At 41.5% G+C, this 17,110-nt stretch overlaps 1 protein-coding gene across 1 annotated transcript; it reads right to left on the bottom strand.

The window, feature by feature from the left end:
* Nucleotides 1-727: 727 nt before the first annotated feature.
* On the bottom strand, nt 728-15,721 carry LOC135113160 (REST corepressor 2-like). The gene is given in 11 exon segments (XM_064028251.1): nt 728-4,800; nt 5,779-5,917; nt 6,268-6,378; nt 6,972-7,089; nt 8,045-8,190; nt 8,192-8,214; nt 8,588-8,702; nt 9,551-9,765; nt 11,466-11,540; nt 11,857-11,919; nt 14,331-15,721. Coding segments are annotated over 11 exon segments (1,290 nt in total). The 5' UTR covers nt 14,443-15,721; the 3' UTR covers nt 728-4,627.
* Nucleotides 15,722-17,110: the final 1,389 nt, after the last annotated feature.

Genomic DNA, 17,110 nt, shown 5'->3' with positions numbered 1-17,110 from the left:
GGACAAATTCCTTTCTACATACACACACACACACAGTTTCTACTTTATCCAGACTCTCTCTCTCTCTCTCTCTCTAACTATCCTTCCTTATTCTACCTTTCCAATTTCCAAGTCAAAAGTGAGAAAGAAGCTAGCAATATCAACTTCACCAGTTCATCTAGTGGAAAAAAAGAACTACCCTCTCTCTCTCTCCAGGTAACCTCCCTTTAGAATAAGTACTAATATCCTGTCTTCTCAATACCCTCAACTGCTACACCTGCTACTGCCTTCCTACACCAGTGACAAGGGGCAGAAGCACACAACTATCAATAGGTGTAACAGCGGTAATGCCCCAGCCAACACACAGCTGGCACCTTGCAATGGAATGGGAAGCAGACACTCAGCAACATTTCTGTGAGACAACAGTTTGGTGTCTGTCAGAAATAAATATGTCAAGGTATCTACATGACTATTCCTTTCCACTGGGGGTTGATGGGGCTAAGAGTGTGCATAGTGTGTGTGTGGTGCTTCCTCTGGGCCACCCTGTACAGGATTGCTGGACTGGTATATATGAGTTGTGTGTGGTGAGTTATAGCGAGTTGCCTGCATTTCCTGGAACCTGTAAGACTTTAATATAGCAATCAGTCAATCAATTCTTATTGCCTTTACTGCCATGGTCACCTTTTCCCAACATTCAGAGTACAGTAAAAGACTGTTTGCATGGATACACAGAACAAAAACAAGAAAGGGAGATAAGTATAGTTTTTGCCTTTTAATGTCAGTTTCATTTAAGAGACTGCTGTACAGAGGTGCCTAGAAAGCTGTGTGTTTTTATGGGAACAAATCTAAAGAAGTGAAAGTTTGATGCTGTATAAATTTTACATGACAGGCATGACAGGGATTCTGGAGAGCAGTAGCCGACCGACTCCTATACAAATGACAGGATCCACTCACGGACAGCCACACACGTCCCTTCCTAAACTAACAAGCTCATGGGACACTTCAAGGCACATCACTGACTCAATACTTCACATAGCTTCACTTCTACAAAGCTTTGCAACTCAATCTTCATAAGAGGGGGACAAAAAGTGATTGAATTTATTATGGGACCCTGCCTGCCTGCTTTCCCAAAGTTATCTTCACAAGTCATTCCTTCAGATAAGTAGATAGAGATGATGAGCATATAGAAAAGGGGCAATGATTGGACAGAGACAAAAAAAAGAGAGAGGGAGAACCAGCAAACTGAACAGATCACACAAATCAAGCCAGTACAAACCTATATAGCCTTTCCCACACCAGCAAACTATCCAATCTCCACAGTATCCAGGGATCAACACAGACACACACACAGACACATCAGGCACTACACCTCACCACAGCACAATCATGAAATATCTGGGTGTCTTGAGATAAAGGAACACTTGATAGGAGGCAAGAGGAAACCAAACACATGACTGGTGAGATTATATAAAAGAATACGAGAAATGTTACTGGAGTGACTGAGATGAGAAAAAGAAACGTGTGGTAAATTTTCACTTAGAGAGAGAGAGAGAGAGAGAGAGAGAGAGAGAGAGAGAGAGAGAGAGAGAGAGAGAGAGAGAGAGAGAGAGAGAGAGAGAGAGAGAGAGAGAGAGAGAGAGAGAGTTATATAAAAAGTATACAACAAACAAACACTAGAGAAGAAAAATACATGATCAGACCTCCCATAATAAGGTGAATTTTTAAGACGGAGAGAGTGAGTTTGTAAGTTCATTTCCTTTACCATACAATCACTGCATGTCTTAACACAGAGAAGAGAAAAAACACACAGTTGTTTTTCATCAAGGAAACTTTCTAGATGAAAAAAAATCACCTACTTTAATACACACACAATCAATCACTACCATGAATGGGAAAAAATTACACATGATCGACTCTGACAATAAGACTTCAAGATCAACCCACACTGTCAACACCTAGCAGTATTAAGATTGATCAGTGTTTGACTTCCCACACTGAGAGAGAGAGAGAGAGACACAACTCATCCTCCCCTTCACACAAAAAAACTTAAAAGAGAAATCCTTAAGGCTAAAACACACAGGACCAACCATCACTACCAGGAAATGTGAGGAAGAACATAATACTGGAGAACACAAGAAGGGCGAGGGGTGATGTGTGTGACGACTCTGGGACTAAGAACGGGTGCCATTGGGGGTGTACATGCAGCTTTGTACAGATGTGGAGTGCAGGTGTGAGGCAATGGTGATGCTTAAATGTACAAATGCACGGGTGGAGGGTGGGTGAGTGGGTGACGATGGCTTGCTGAGGGTGGGTGAACTCGATGAATCTGCTGGAGTGTCAAGTGTGTGTCTTAAATGTAAGGGAACCCATGGTGAAATGTACACGTGAGTGAAAAACAGGTGAGGGGTGATGAGCTGTGGGCTGCTAGGGATGTGCTGGGATAAGTATGGCAAAAATAAAATGAGTGTGTGCATTATAAATATAGAGGATTTGATGCTAATGTACATATGTATGGGGTGACATGTGATGGGATGCGGCCTGCAGGGATGTGAGCCACAAAATCTGGCAAAATACAAGCATGTTTTATAAGTGTAAGAAATTTTTTTCAGTGTTTTTTCTTCTTCACATTAATACTATTTTCTTCCTTTATCCAATAATGTACAGAAAAACAAACAAACAAAAGGCTCATACTACATTTTTCAATAGTTTAGGTTTTAATTTCTTAAAAGTTATGACTGAGAGAGAGAGAGAGAGAGAGAGAGAGAGAGAGAGAGAGAGAGAGAGAGAGAGAGAGAGAGAGAGAGAGAGAGAGAGAGAGAGAGAGAGAGAGAGAGAGAGAGAGAGAGAGAGAGAGACTTATGTCTTCCTTGCTTAACCCACAATTGAGGTTCAGATGTGTTATTTTTCATTCTCTCTCTCTCACACACACACACACACACACACACACACACACACACACACACACACACACACACATCCTGGTCCCTCACAGAACACTCCCATGTCCTCTACAAGTCTAATGTCTTAATCTACATGGACAGTCCACCAGTTAGCGTGATGGTGTAGGAAAATAATAAATACATCTACTGTACTGTACACTTAGTCAGTGCTGGGGCATTAGATCTACTTCTCTCTCTCTCTCTTGCTTTCATTTACGGCCGTGCACTGTGTGTGTGTGTGGGAGATTGTGTGTGTTATGGTGATGAAAACAGTGAAGCCACTCATTGGTACCGTAACTCCATTGATCTCCATTTCAATCTCAAATACTCTACCACTCACAATTGATGACACAAAGGTGCAACACTCTTAAAAATAAATAAAACAATAATAACAATAATAATAATAATAATAATAATAATAATAATAATAATAATAATAATAATAATAATAATAATAATAATGATAATAATAATAATACATCACTTCTACACACTATCATGGCAGAAAAGTTCACCTCCATGGCTTATGACAGCAAAAAATGGCAGCGGTGTGAACCATGCAGGTGGGAAATGCAGAAAATGGGAAAACGGCTTGGTGTAGCATTGCGTGTTGGCAGCGGCAGGACACAAGTGAAGGGCAGCCTTGTGTGTGCCGCCAGTAAACATTAGGAACTCGTGCACCTCAGGCTATTGCTGCTGCTGCTGCTGCTACCGTGCCTCGACATCTAGAGGTGATCAATTGACAAGGAATCAGTGACAACCCTGAAGATTCAAATCGTCACTGGGTTTTTTTTTTTTTGTGTGTGTGCTTGTGTCATTTCTACAATACACATACACTTAACAGTTTTTACACTCAAAGAACACATTTTCTGGTGTGTCAACTTTGCAACAACCTTCAGCACACTATCTCCGTGAAGGTTCGGTCGTTATTAAGGTGTGTGTGTGTGTGTGTGTGTGTGTGTGTGTGTGTGTGTGTGTGTGTGTGTGTGTGTGTGTGTGTGTGTGTGTGTGACTCCCGCAACACACACTCTTTACCAGTATTATAAAGAATGTGTTTTTCTGAGGTGTGTCACTCATCCCCGAAACACACAGCATCTTGAGGTGTCAGCTTGCCACCTCTGGGCAGTATACGAGCAAAACCATCCTCAAAAAAAAATTACTTGGGTGTGTGTGTGTGTATGTGGATTCTACAACACAATATTCTTAATGTGTGTTTTACAACAACTCTGCAGTACCTATAATGAAATCTAGAGTGAGTGTGTGAATCCTGCAGCATTTCAAGCTGAACACCCTGACAGACCCACATGAACTCAAAAATATCAATTCTGTGACATGTATCAATATTGCATCCTCTTGGAAACCTAAAAAATACACACAATCTTCATACTGGATATTAATATTTGCAACACATAACAACACAACACACCCAAGAAACAGCATCATCATTCTGGCATCCAAAACTGAGATGCTGAAGGATCATCACCAGCAGGACAAGAACCTGGAAACCTTACCAAGTGACTCAAGGCTTCCAGGTCCCTCCCAACACAGTACCAGGGGATTGTAAGACTGCAAGAGCCACCAGTGCCGCCTAGAGAGCCCCACAGTGGTACCTTCCACACAGGTACCACTTATTTTGACTCTGTTGTCGTGGTGGGAGTGGTGGTGGTGGCGGTGGTAGTGGGCGGCGGTGGTGGCTGCATGGGCTGGTGTCACTCGGCTTCACTGGTGCGGACTGGGCCGTGCTCCTCCTCCCACTCCCGCAGCACGCCATCCAGGTTGTAACGCTTGCGGTACGTCACGAAGAAGCTGCGCACGTGGTTCTCTGTCTTGTTTCCCACGATCTCAGCGATGGCCTTGAAGTCCTTGCCAAAGTACCTCACCGCTGGGGCAGAAGAGGTTTGGGTAAGTACACGTAAATGTTTTGTCAGGTCTCAACACACTTATCCTTCAATTCTAGATGGATAGTTGTAAAGGATCAGGAAGTCAAGGGGTCAGCAGAGGTCAGGGTTTTGTCAGGTTTCAACACACATATTCTTCCATTTTATATTTAGATAGCTAGATTTAAAGGAGCAGGAGAGAGTGGGGTAAGTACACATCGGGATTTTGTCAGGTTTCAACATACTTATCCTTCAATTCTAGATAGATAGATAGATAGACAGATAGATATATAGATAGACAGATGTAAGATATTTTCATGACACATAATAATTACAAAACATAAACATAATTGGATAATTCTTTTGGCTTTTCTTTAGGGACTGGCACCTCAGAGTCTGTCTCCATACATACAGTACTTCTAGAGCATTTCCTTTAGTGGATGTACACTTCTCCCCTCTATTACCTCTTGCATTCAAGTAACTATATTACCATGGGGAATGCTGTACTTTGTCAGTTGTTCAAACAACTGTGACTGTGTAAGTCTATCTATCTATATACTATGCTGGCAATCCCACACACACACACACACACACACATCTCGCTGCACAAGACTACTTTCTCTCGCCCCTATTCTGTCCACCTGTTTAATGCAAGAGTCAACCAGTATTCTTAATCATTCATCCCTTTCTCTGGTAAACTCTTGAACTCCCTGCCTGCTTCTGTATTTCCTCCTTCCTATGACCTGAAGTCCTTCAAGAGGGAGGTTTCAGGACACTTATTTTCCATCATCTGATTTTTACTGTCCAGCAAATTTTTGGGGGACTGTCATCCAAGTGGGTTTTTTTTTCCTAATATTTTTATTACCCCTGGCCAGTGGCTCTCTTACATAAAAAAAAAAATCATTCACACTCAATAATAATATAATGATGATAACAATAAAAGATGGTTTATTATTGTATGTGTGTGTGTGTGAGATACTGACCCTGAACAGCCAGAAGCAGCTCCTCTTGTGACCACTTGGCCTTGGGGGGGCCAGCCTGGGGTGGCGGCCTGAAGGTAGTGATGCCGTCCTCTGCTATCTTGCTGCGCTGGCTGCTGATCTGAGCCTTGTTGATCTGCACCTGTGGGTCACCGAAGGAGAGACATTTTGAAACACTGCTGTGCTAATGCTAACAGTTGTTTTTGAGATGGTTGAATAAAGCAGGGTATATATATATATATATATATATATATATATATATATATATATATATATATATATATATATATATATATATATATATATATATAGCAATATATATTTTTGAGAGAGAGAGAGAGAGAGAGAGAGAGAGAGAGAGAGAGAGAGAGAGAGAGAGAGAGAGAGAGAGAGAGAGAGAGAGAGAGAGAGAGAGAGAGAGAGAGAATACTAGAAGAAAAAACTCCAGAGATCAATGCTTCAACATAGGAAACTATATTGTGTGTAACTGACCTGGCGTTTGAGAGCAATGACCTCGTTCTCCATGTGTCGGAGCAGCTGCTGGCCGGGGGTGGGGGCACCGGGGGGGCCAGGGGGACCCGAGGAGATCATGGCCATTAGATCCTGTGGGAGGAGGAGGAGGAGGAGGAGGAGGAGGAGGATGAGGAGGAAGAGGTGACAGTTGAGAATATATGCTTGTCTAATTGTTGTATTTAGTTGTTTACTCTATACAGCTGACCCTAGCCAGTGCCATCCTACCCCAGCATATTTTACAGCCTTTTAGTTTCCCTGGCTAGAACTCCCTCTTAAAAAGAATAACAATATATACATATACCAAGGATGTCTTCCCTCAAAAAAGTGGGCAGCCAAGACAAGGCACACTACACACACTCACACTCCTTCACCTCCTCCTTGGCCAAAGATGAAGAGAAAGTACTCCTGCCCTCACTGTACAGGGATGAGCCGCACAGCTTGGACAGTTTGGTCCAGAATGAGGCTCCTTCATAGCAAGTACCTCTCCTACCACATCTGATTGCCCCAGTGTGAGACTATTGGTGAGGCATCTCCTTCCAGGTTGTAAGTCATTCCTCACACACAGCTGCTCTCCATTTACTTCTGTCACACACAATCATTCTACTACACATAAATAAATTAAAATGTCACATACAATCATTCTACTATACATAAATAATATAACTTGGTGTGCACCGCCTCACCTCATGGTTGATGTGCATGCCGCGTGGAGGCCGCCGTTTGTGTTTGATGAGCTGCTTGTCGCGCTTCATTGGCCCCACTGTCGGACGCAGGGTTCCCATTTTCCTGTGGAATCCCAGTCTATGCACTTCAGAATATGACTGCTGCTTGACGTGTGGTGCTTGCATGCATACACAGCACAGGCATGGGTGGGAGCTTAGTAATGCACTGTGCTCTCCTCCAGTGTGTTTAGTGTCACCTCAGTCTTTAGTCTCCTGATCTGTCAACGCTCTACTGACCGTCAGGTCTTGTAAGGAGTGTGACCAGGTCAGGGCTCAAAGAGGGAACACAGAACACAGTGGGAGTGAGCGCAGCAGACCCCCTCGCTCTCGCCATGACTATACATATATACACAAACAGCACATGCACTTATAAATACACAAAAACATACATATACAAAATAAAAGTTTATATAAGACCATTAATATACAAATCGTATTTCTTTCCCATATACATAAGCAAAAATTTTTTTCAATATAAGATCCTATAAGGGAAGGCCTGACAAACAGAGAAGGCATAATAGAAGAACAAGAAGAGGAAGACACCAACTCATGAAGCATATTTTAAGATACTCAAAGAAAAAGGCCCGCAATAAACAAAGGCGGCACTGAAGGGTGAAGACATGGGATAGAAAAACAGTGACCCATGACACACTCTAACTCTGGATGGGAAAGTAAACAAGATGAAGATGTGGAACAGAGAAACATTAATCCGTGAAACAAGATGACACTGAGGAACAGAGAAAAATTAATCCATGAAATGACCTCTTTTAATGACAGCGAGATTAAACAAGAAGAGGAATTAAACAAGAGGAAAGGATGAAAGGAAAAAAAATAACCCATGGTACATTCTTTTGTCCGAGAAATTAACAAGATGAGAAGAAAAGACAGACAGTAACCAATGAAACATCCTCTTTTTACACTGAGGACTAAACAAAAAAGATGATAGACAGAGAACCAGTAACCCCATAAAATATTTTCTTCTAGGCCAACAAATTCAACAAGAGAAGATCACATGGTGGGCAATGAACACTTACTTCCAGTGGTTGTAACAGGTGAGGCACTGCAGGCCCTTGGGAGACTCGTTCAGCATGGAGGCAGGGATGGTGCAGTTCGAGCATGTCTTTGACTCCTCGCCGCCCTTCCCTTCCTCGTCCTCCTCTGACCGGTCCCCACTGCTGTCACCCACAACACCCTCGGAAATTTGCTATTTGTGTGGGAGAGAAGGTATTCTGTTAGTGTTACGAGCCTACCTTGTGGACTTGGTGGAGAAAGATCTGTCATTTATTGAGTAGGAGGGGGTGGAGAGAGAGAGAGAGAGAGAGAGAGAGAGAGAGAGAGAGAGAGAGAGAGAGAGAGAGAGAGAGAGAGAGAGAGAGAGAGAGAGAGAGAGAGAGAGAGAGAGAGAGAGAGAGAGAGAGAGAGAGAGAGACTAGAATAGAGTGAATTATATAAAATCCCCTATACTTTTAACAAGGAAATAAGACACAGAACCATCAAGCAAAATCAAAACCAGGTACATAAAAGAATAAAAAACAGGTATACATATGAAACACAGGTACACATGAGTGAATACACACCTGCAGCTTGGCCGTGTGCTTGCGGGCGTGGCGGGTCAATAAGAGAGCTGCGTTGACGAGTCTTTTTCCAGAGGTAGTAATACTTGACCAGCTGTGCGATGGTCTTGTCTGGCAGCTGCAGGAGGAGGAGGTGGTGAGGAGGGAAATTATAATGATGTTTTTTGCAGTTTTGTGTGCAAGAATTGATAGTTTATTTTTTTTTATGTAAGAATTGATGTTTTTTTCAGTTTTCTGTATGATTTTTTTTTCAGTTTTGTATGTAAGGATTGTTTTTTCGCAGTTTTGTATGTAAGAATTGATGTTTTTTGCAATTTTGTATGTAAGAATTGATGTTTTTTTTTTTTGCAGTTTCACATGTAAGAATGAGTTTTTGTAATTTTGTATGTAAGAATTGATAGTTTTGTATGTAAGTGTTCTCCAACTTTACTAACACTTCTATCATGAGCAAACCTAAGCCTATGGAGGAATAAAACTATATGCAATACTTCATCAGCACTTTCACCTCCTGCAGGCATTCACCTCAATCACACCACTTCCTCAGCCCCTCGGTCCCTCACGGAGAAAAGAAAGTACTCCTGCTCCCAATTTACAGGCATCAGCTACACAGCATGGACAGTTCATGACTCCTTAGCAAGTACCTCCCTTACCACACCCAACTGTACCATGTAATAAACACAAAACAAGGCACACTGGAACCCAACCAAACCAACACTCTCACAGTTGTATCATCTGGCATTCACAAGGTTCCCTAAAAGTACCTTCCCTACAACACCCAACTGTCCCACATGATAGGTAAGCCAGTGTAAACTCAAAACAAGGCACACAGCAATGCAACCACACCAGCACTCTCACAGCTGCTTCATCTGGCATCCACAAGGCTGACACCTATTACACCTGACTGCCCCACAATGTAAAATTAAAACAAGGCACACAGGAACCAAACAGACACCCTGACAGCCGTACCATCTGGCGAATGCGGTGAAAACTCTTGCCATGGAACTGGAAGGCCTGCTCGAACAGAACCTTATCCTCAGTGGTCCACTCGTCAGGGAAGGGAGTGAAGTTGGCCAGGTCTGCTGTCGCCTTCTCCAGGTCGTGTCGGTGCCAGAAGAGCATCCCAAGAGCTTGCTCTGCATTGTAGCCATACTTGTCCTTGGCTAGCCAGATGTACTGCTCAACTGTGGGGGGAGGGAGGGAGGGAGGGGGGGGTGGTGGTGGTGGTAGGGGTGGAGAGGATTACTGAGTGGTCTAAGGAAGGGCCATTTCAATTCAGTGATACAGTTGTGTTGTTGTGATGTGTGTGTGTGTGTGTGTGTGTGTGTGTGTGTGTGTGTGTGTGTGTGTGTGTGTGTGTGTGTGTGTGTGTGTGTGTGTGTGTGTGTGTGTGTGTGTGTGTGTGTTTCTGAGGATTGTTTCTACCTCCTGCTATATTTTTTTTTCACACTTTCTCTCTCTCTCTGTCCCCCACTCCTCTATAACCCTACTTTCTCAATAAACTTAAACTGTTAGACTGGGAGTGAATGTTTCTCTCTCTCTCTCTCTCTCTCTCTCTCTCTCTCTCTCTCTCTCTCTCTCTCTCTCTCTCTCTCTCTTGTCTTCTCAATCTAGTGATACAGTGTTGTGTTGTGCATTTCTGAGGTTTTATGTATCTTATGCTCCCTATCTACATTTCCTTCTTTGACCTGAGTAATCATGTTCTCTCTCTCTTTTGCCTTCTCAATCCAGTAATACAGTGGTGTTGTGATTCTGGGAGCAGAGTTAGAGTGGGAATTAATGTTTTATGCCTTTAACACCTAATTTGTGCTTCCTCCTTTGGTGATGCACTAATTATATACTTGCTCCTTCACTCTTGCCATCTCAATCTAGTAAGACAGGTGTGTGTGTGTGTGTGTGTGTGTGTGTGTGTGTGTGTGTGTGTGTGTGTGTGTGTGTGTGTGTGTGTGTTCCTAAGGGCTATATTTGACTCAAAATTCATGTTTTTATGCAATAAAATTCAATGTTTATGCTATTTTCATAAAAAAAACTCAATAATCACATAAATATACTACCTCAGAATTATGCAAAAAAGTAGAGAAGCAGATACAAGTGCGGCTAGTGATATGGAAAATACGCAAAACATGAAAAAACAAGAATGCAACACCTAAAAATTATGAAAATCCTCCATTAAATGATAACATATATGACCACCTCAGCCCCAGCATGTGGAAGAGATACAGAATTATTACAAGGAACTACAATACATCTGAGTAAAGAAGAGGAAGCTTACAACACAAAGCATAGACAACAATTGCAATAACTCTCAGTTTAGTGTGGTAACCTACCTCAAAATGGCAATAATGATACCCAAGAAAAAGCAGAGTGTACGTGTGTATGAATGTGTGAAAAAAGTCACTGGATATCACTCTATTAGCTTAGCACCAAAAAAAACCTCATCTCACCACTAGCTAAACTAACCTATCATAATCTTATCTTGTCAACCTAACCTAACCTTATCTCATCAACACCATCTAGCCTAACCTCATCAACACCACTTAACCTAACGCACCATAACATCTCAACACCAGCTAACCTAACCTAACCTCACCACTACCTAACACTCATAAAGACGATAGATATATATATGTACCTCTCTATAATGTATAATCTAACTATGTATCACTTTATTGAATGGGAATGAGTGCAGTCCTTCCTCCACATCATAAGGAAGGAGAATCAAGCATTAGTAAACAAGGACAGGAATCTCAATATATTCATTACAAGGGGCCAGGAAGTCAATCAAGGAATACAAGGCCTCAGAGTCAGTACTGGGATATGCATGACAGTATTTCAGATATAGCAGCAGTACAAAAACGTCAGCGGTTAAACCTACAATACTCACGGCTCTCTTCGTTCAGCTCAAACTTGGGCGCCCACACCAGCAGCGCCCTCTCTGGACACTGTTCTGGCCGCCGCTCTAGGGGGGGAGAGAGATGGTTACTGAGGCTCTGAATTGCCCGGAGCTGATACAAGACTGACACACCACATTAACATCATCATAAAAGCATAAAATGAGCAACACATTTCACTCGGCAAGGCTCGGATACACACAAGGCTGGCACACTGGCAGCCCTAACACACATCAAACTTCCTCTATCACCTCTAACACATCAAATTTTTACCATTCCTTTCCTCTATTACCTTTAAAACACATCAGATTTCCTTTACCACCCCTAACACACCAAATTCTTACCATTACCTCAAACACCCAACAGTCATGCCCCAGTTCTTACCATTGGAGGGGAGCAGTGGGGGGATCTCAGCCTGGTATGCCTTCCCCACACGCATGCCACTGTCTGCAGGGAGGAAGAAAGACTCTATCAGTAAAGCCCCGCCCACAACTTTTATTTGGCAGCAACACACACTCAACTGGCTCAAGGTGGTAAGATTTGTGAATGTGTTAGAAATAAATCTCTCATTATCCACGTAGGTTCAGGTAATAGATTATTAGTGACCTTCCCCCTTTAAAAACACCCCTGAGCTCCCAAAGCCTTGTGGAAGTAGAAAAAAACTGTGTATATGTTTTTTTTTTTTTTTTTTATGTAGGAGGGACACTGGCCAAGGGCAACAAAAATCAAATGTTTTATCAATTAACAAAAAAAAAATGAGGAAAAAAGTGATGGATACAGGTAGGCTGCCTCTGTTATTTAAATTTGTGGTTGGCAACAATCTGTGGAAAAAGGGAAACTGTGGGAACTGAAACTGTGGTAAATGAGGGGTGACTGAATGATAACTTCCCTTTCTGTTGCTGTCTACACACTGAATGGACTTTCAGTGAAGTGTGATTCAAGATGTTTGGTTTGTGAATGAGAGAAGTGACAAATATGATGGTTTTCTTTGTTGTGATTCAAGGGCAGGATTTATGTTTGTGAATATTAAGGGAAGTTACAGATATGGTAATTTTCTTCTTTGTTCTGATTCAAAGGCATAAAATTCGTGTTTCTAAACAGATGTTTAGAAAAAAATTTAAAATAATGAAAATGCAGTATACAAAATTTTGAACTCTATGGCTGATGATGATCCTCTTCTTTTCTTTCTTTCTTTTTTCTTTTTTTTTTTACATCTGAAAAATTTTTTGAGGAACATAACTCATTCACAAATCGTAGTTCACCTGTACACACTACAATACACACGACATACACAACCACATGCTGTCACTTTTTAAATACAACCCTGTACAAACCCAATGCACACGAAACACTGCTTTAAGCATCCACTAAGCTACCAGTCCTCAAACAGAATCAGAAACCATCATCAAAAACTGGAAGATGTCTTGAAACCTCTTTATTTTCACTACGCTGGACCAAGAGTCACTGAGGTCTGAGCAAGGAACAATGAAGACGTGGGAAAGCAGTCATGGGTGTGAAAATGTGACACAGGATTGAGGTTCTCCTGTAGGTTCAAATAGTTCTAGTCTCGTCAACTCGTCTTAGATGCAGAAAACTGAATGAACACGAGCGAAGTTCGGTGTCTCTGATCTCGTCAACTGGAATTCTCTGACATGGAAAAGTGAATGAATGTGACAAAGAAGTTCAAATCCCTCTGGTCTCAAGATTGAATGCCTCTTGTCAACTGGTATTCACAGATGCATGAAAATAAATAAACATGACAAATGGAGATTCTCAATGCTATGGTCTTGTCAAATGGCATTCTCTGATGCAGAAAAGTGAATTAATGTGACAAACAGAGGTTCAAATACGCCTGGTCTCGTCAAGTGGCCTTCTAAGACTGAATGAAAATGAATAAACATGAAAATGAAGATTCAAACACGCCTGGTCTTCTCGACTGTAAACTGAAGATTGTCACGCCTTTGGTCTCGTTAACAGGTCTGCTCCATTGAATAAAAATTAACAGAAATAAAGAAAAATAAGAATAAATAAAAATAAAGGTTGGAATGTTGCAGGTCTCATCAACCGGTCTTCTCTGCTGAATTAAATAAAAATAAATAAAAATAAATAAAAGTAAAAGTTCAGACATTGCTGGTCTTGTCAACTGATCTTCTCTGTTGAATGAAAATAAATAAAAATAAATAAGAATAAATAAAAGTACAGATTTAAACATTGCAGGTCTCGTCAATCAGTCTTTTCTGTTGAACAAAAAATAAACAATAAATAAAAGTAAAGATTTCAACACAACACTAGCGTCCACACATGCAAGGAAGGGAACAAGACAAGCGTGCAGGGAAACAACACCGAACACTTAAACAGACCCCAGAACACATCCCGGTGCTGGCCTGCGCTGGGGGAGAGGGGTGGAGGGGAACATAGATCATAAACCTTTAATTCTTTTTTTGTGTGTTGACTCTAAGTATGCTTCCTTTTATCTGCGAAAGTAATGGTACTGAAATCTATTCCCAGTAACCCCTAGTCTGATCCCACAAACCCCAGTACACCAATAAACCCACAACCCCTCACTCATACACCCCAGTACACCCACTCACCCCTATTCTAGCCCACACACACCTACTCATACCCCAATACCCCAAACCTAACCCCAACACACCCCTAGTCTAACCCAACACGAACCAAATGACCCTAATCTCACACGCCCACCCTAATACCCCAAAGCAAACCCTACACCCTTAAATCACCCTAGTACGGCCCCATATCCAGTAGCCTAACCCCACAGCACCCCAGGACACCCCAGGGCAGCTCAGCACACGGGGGGCGGAGGTGAGAGAACGTGAAGCTGGCGGTGCTCAGTTCACCTCCATCCTTCTGGCGCGCCTCACACTGACTGGAGACGTGGCCGTTGCTGGGGGCGCCTCCTTTCTTGTCCTCCTTGCCCTCCCCGCTGCTCCTGTTGCTTGCCGTCACCATTGCGAGGAGTGAAGGCTCGGTTCCTGGTGGCTGGTGAGGGAGTGAAGCCCCGGAGTGGGTGGCGAGGGCGAGATGAGTGACGGTCAGGGAGATGCAACCGTGCTCCTCTCTGCTTCACCCCGCTCTGCTAGTAAACACTCACCTCACATGCACCCAATGGACCGTACCGCCCTCTCCTCATCCTCTTTTTTTCCCTTTATTTCTCCCATTTCCCGTGTCTAATTCTTGTATAAGTAGCATGGGATGATAATTCTGTGGTTCTTGTTTACTTGGAGGGCAAGAGGTGGGTGGGATATGAGGAATGGAGGGATATAAGGGGAAATATATGTTGTTTTCCTCCCTGGGTCTCAGTACATGGGTTATGTCGCACAGCAGACGATGGTTCAGGGTTAGGAATGGAAAGGGCTAAATTCGCACCTCACTGGCCTTATATCCTCCCTTCCTCTTAAACGTTAGAACTGTACAGATCATTCATATCCCCAAATTAACCGAGTTTCTAGTATATATGGTTAAAAACTCATCCATAAAGTGATACGATTTTGGTGTCTGTATCATCTCATATCTGAGTTTTATGGGTTTATTGCTACATATGTTTCTTGATAACTTGAAAATTGTTATTCATGTGTGTTTAAAGTCACCAAATTTTGGCTTAGTAAGATAAAATATAAGTGTTTGGGCAAAAGTAGGTAAGTACGGTACTCATGGTAGCCCGCTATTGAAACAAACATCTCACAGCATCACGAAAGAAAAAAACAATATAGGCAAACTATGACTCCATATAACTACAAAATGTAGTGTATGAGCTGACTATTATAATTTGTTATGATAAAGCTAGGAAGGGTACGTGTGTGAGACAAAAAGGCGTCATCTCAGAGCTGCCTCTGGAGACGTGAGATCAGCTGAGTCTTGTGAGCATCCTCCCGCGTGTGATTCAAATGATCTATATTAAACATTCATTATTTCAAAATACTAAGCCTGTTTTCTTCCACCCCAAATCTTTTTAGTGTGTATACTTTTAGCGGTACTGTGTGCTCAGAATTGGATTTATGGTATGCACGTGGGTGGGTGGGTGACTGTCAGGCTGGTTGAATGACCAGCTGACTGATGACTGACTGGCTGGCTGACATATTGGCTGACTGGCTGGCTGGCTGGCTGACTGATTGGATGACTTAATGATTAGCTGACTGACTGATTGACTGGATGACTGGCTGGCAGCGTAGCTGCGTAGCTGACTGAACTGTCTGACTGATTGACTGACTGGCTGGCTATCTGGCTGACTGGCTGACTGGTTGATTGACAGGACGCTTTGCTGCTGGATTAGTCAGTACATTCTTATCACGGGTTAGAAGGGAAATAAGGAAAAATGGATATGTAAGAGGGAAAAAATATATATAAATAAACAAACATTAAGGAGACTGATGTGAAGTTCTCTCTTAAAAAAATTTCCTCTTTCGTTTTCCTCCATTTCCTCCTCTTCACTCCAACAATATATATTGTATATTTAAGAAAGATTATTACAGCTTCCTTCATCATAATTTCTTTATTATATCTATAGTCATCCTTTTCCTGAATTTCCTCCTCATCCTCTTCTTCCTTCTCAGTCTTGAATTTTCTTTCTCTTCACTGATCAAAAAGAGTGATATTATAAGTTTCCTATTACTACCGCAATCTACGTTCCTCTCCTATTTCATTTACTTCTCCTCTTCTTAATTCTCCCTCCTCATTTTCAGTCTTCCTTACCTTTCACTTTCTACCCTTAAATCATCATCATCTTCTTCTTCTTCTTCTTCTTCTTCTTCTTCTTCTTATTATTATTATTATCATTATTATTTATTTTATTATTATTATTATTATTATTATTATTATTATTTATTTATTTATTTTTTTTGAGGGGGGCTACCTCTTACCTTATATATTATTAAAGGTACGCATTTGATAGAACCGACTAATATCACCTCTTTAAAATAGTTTCCTCTTTTTAACTAATCATATACTCTTTATTTCCTCTCCTTTGCATACTAATTACCCTTATAGTCTTAATTCCCTCCCTTTTTCTTTCGTCCTCTTCCCTCTTCCTCCTATGCTATCCTTAATTCCTTTTCCATTTTCATAGTTTTCACTTTCATTTTCTGCAGTCCTTTTTTCCTTCTTAATTTTAATTCTACATATATTTTTAGTTCATTTTATCCATTTTTCAAGTCTTCGTTCCCCTTTACCTCTTTCCTCCTCCTCAACAAGCAAAATAATTAGATGCATACGTACACTATATACAGGAATTAATAAACCTGGGGAATAGATGGAAATGCACAGGAAAGATTAGAGGAGCATGTCTGTGGCCTTTGAAAATAGTTGTGAGAGGAGAGAGTAAGAACGTAAACCTAATGTGTGTGTGTGTGTGTGTGTGTGTGTGTGTGAGAGAGAGAGAGAGAGAGAGAGAGAGAGAGAGAGAGAGAGAGAGAGAGAGAGAGAGAGAGAGAGAGAGAGAGAGAGAGAGAGAGAGAGAGAGAATGAGGAATAAAGGAAAAATCAATATACAGCTTTGTTCTAATCACATAAACAAGAATAACGATAATAATAATAATAATAATAATAATAATAATAATAATAATAATAATAATAATAATAATAATAATAATAGAAAATAAATTACACAAAGTAAATAAAATAT

The sequence above is a fragment of the Scylla paramamosain genome, chromosome 25 (assembly GCF_035594125.1).
Source record: "Scylla paramamosain isolate STU-SP2022 chromosome 25, ASM3559412v1, whole genome shotgun sequence".
Classification (NCBI taxonomy): domain Eukaryota; kingdom Metazoa; phylum Arthropoda; class Malacostraca; order Decapoda; family Portunidae; genus Scylla; species Scylla paramamosain.
Note: the sequence above shows the minus strand (reverse complement) of the source record. Positions and strands in the feature narration are given on the sequence as shown.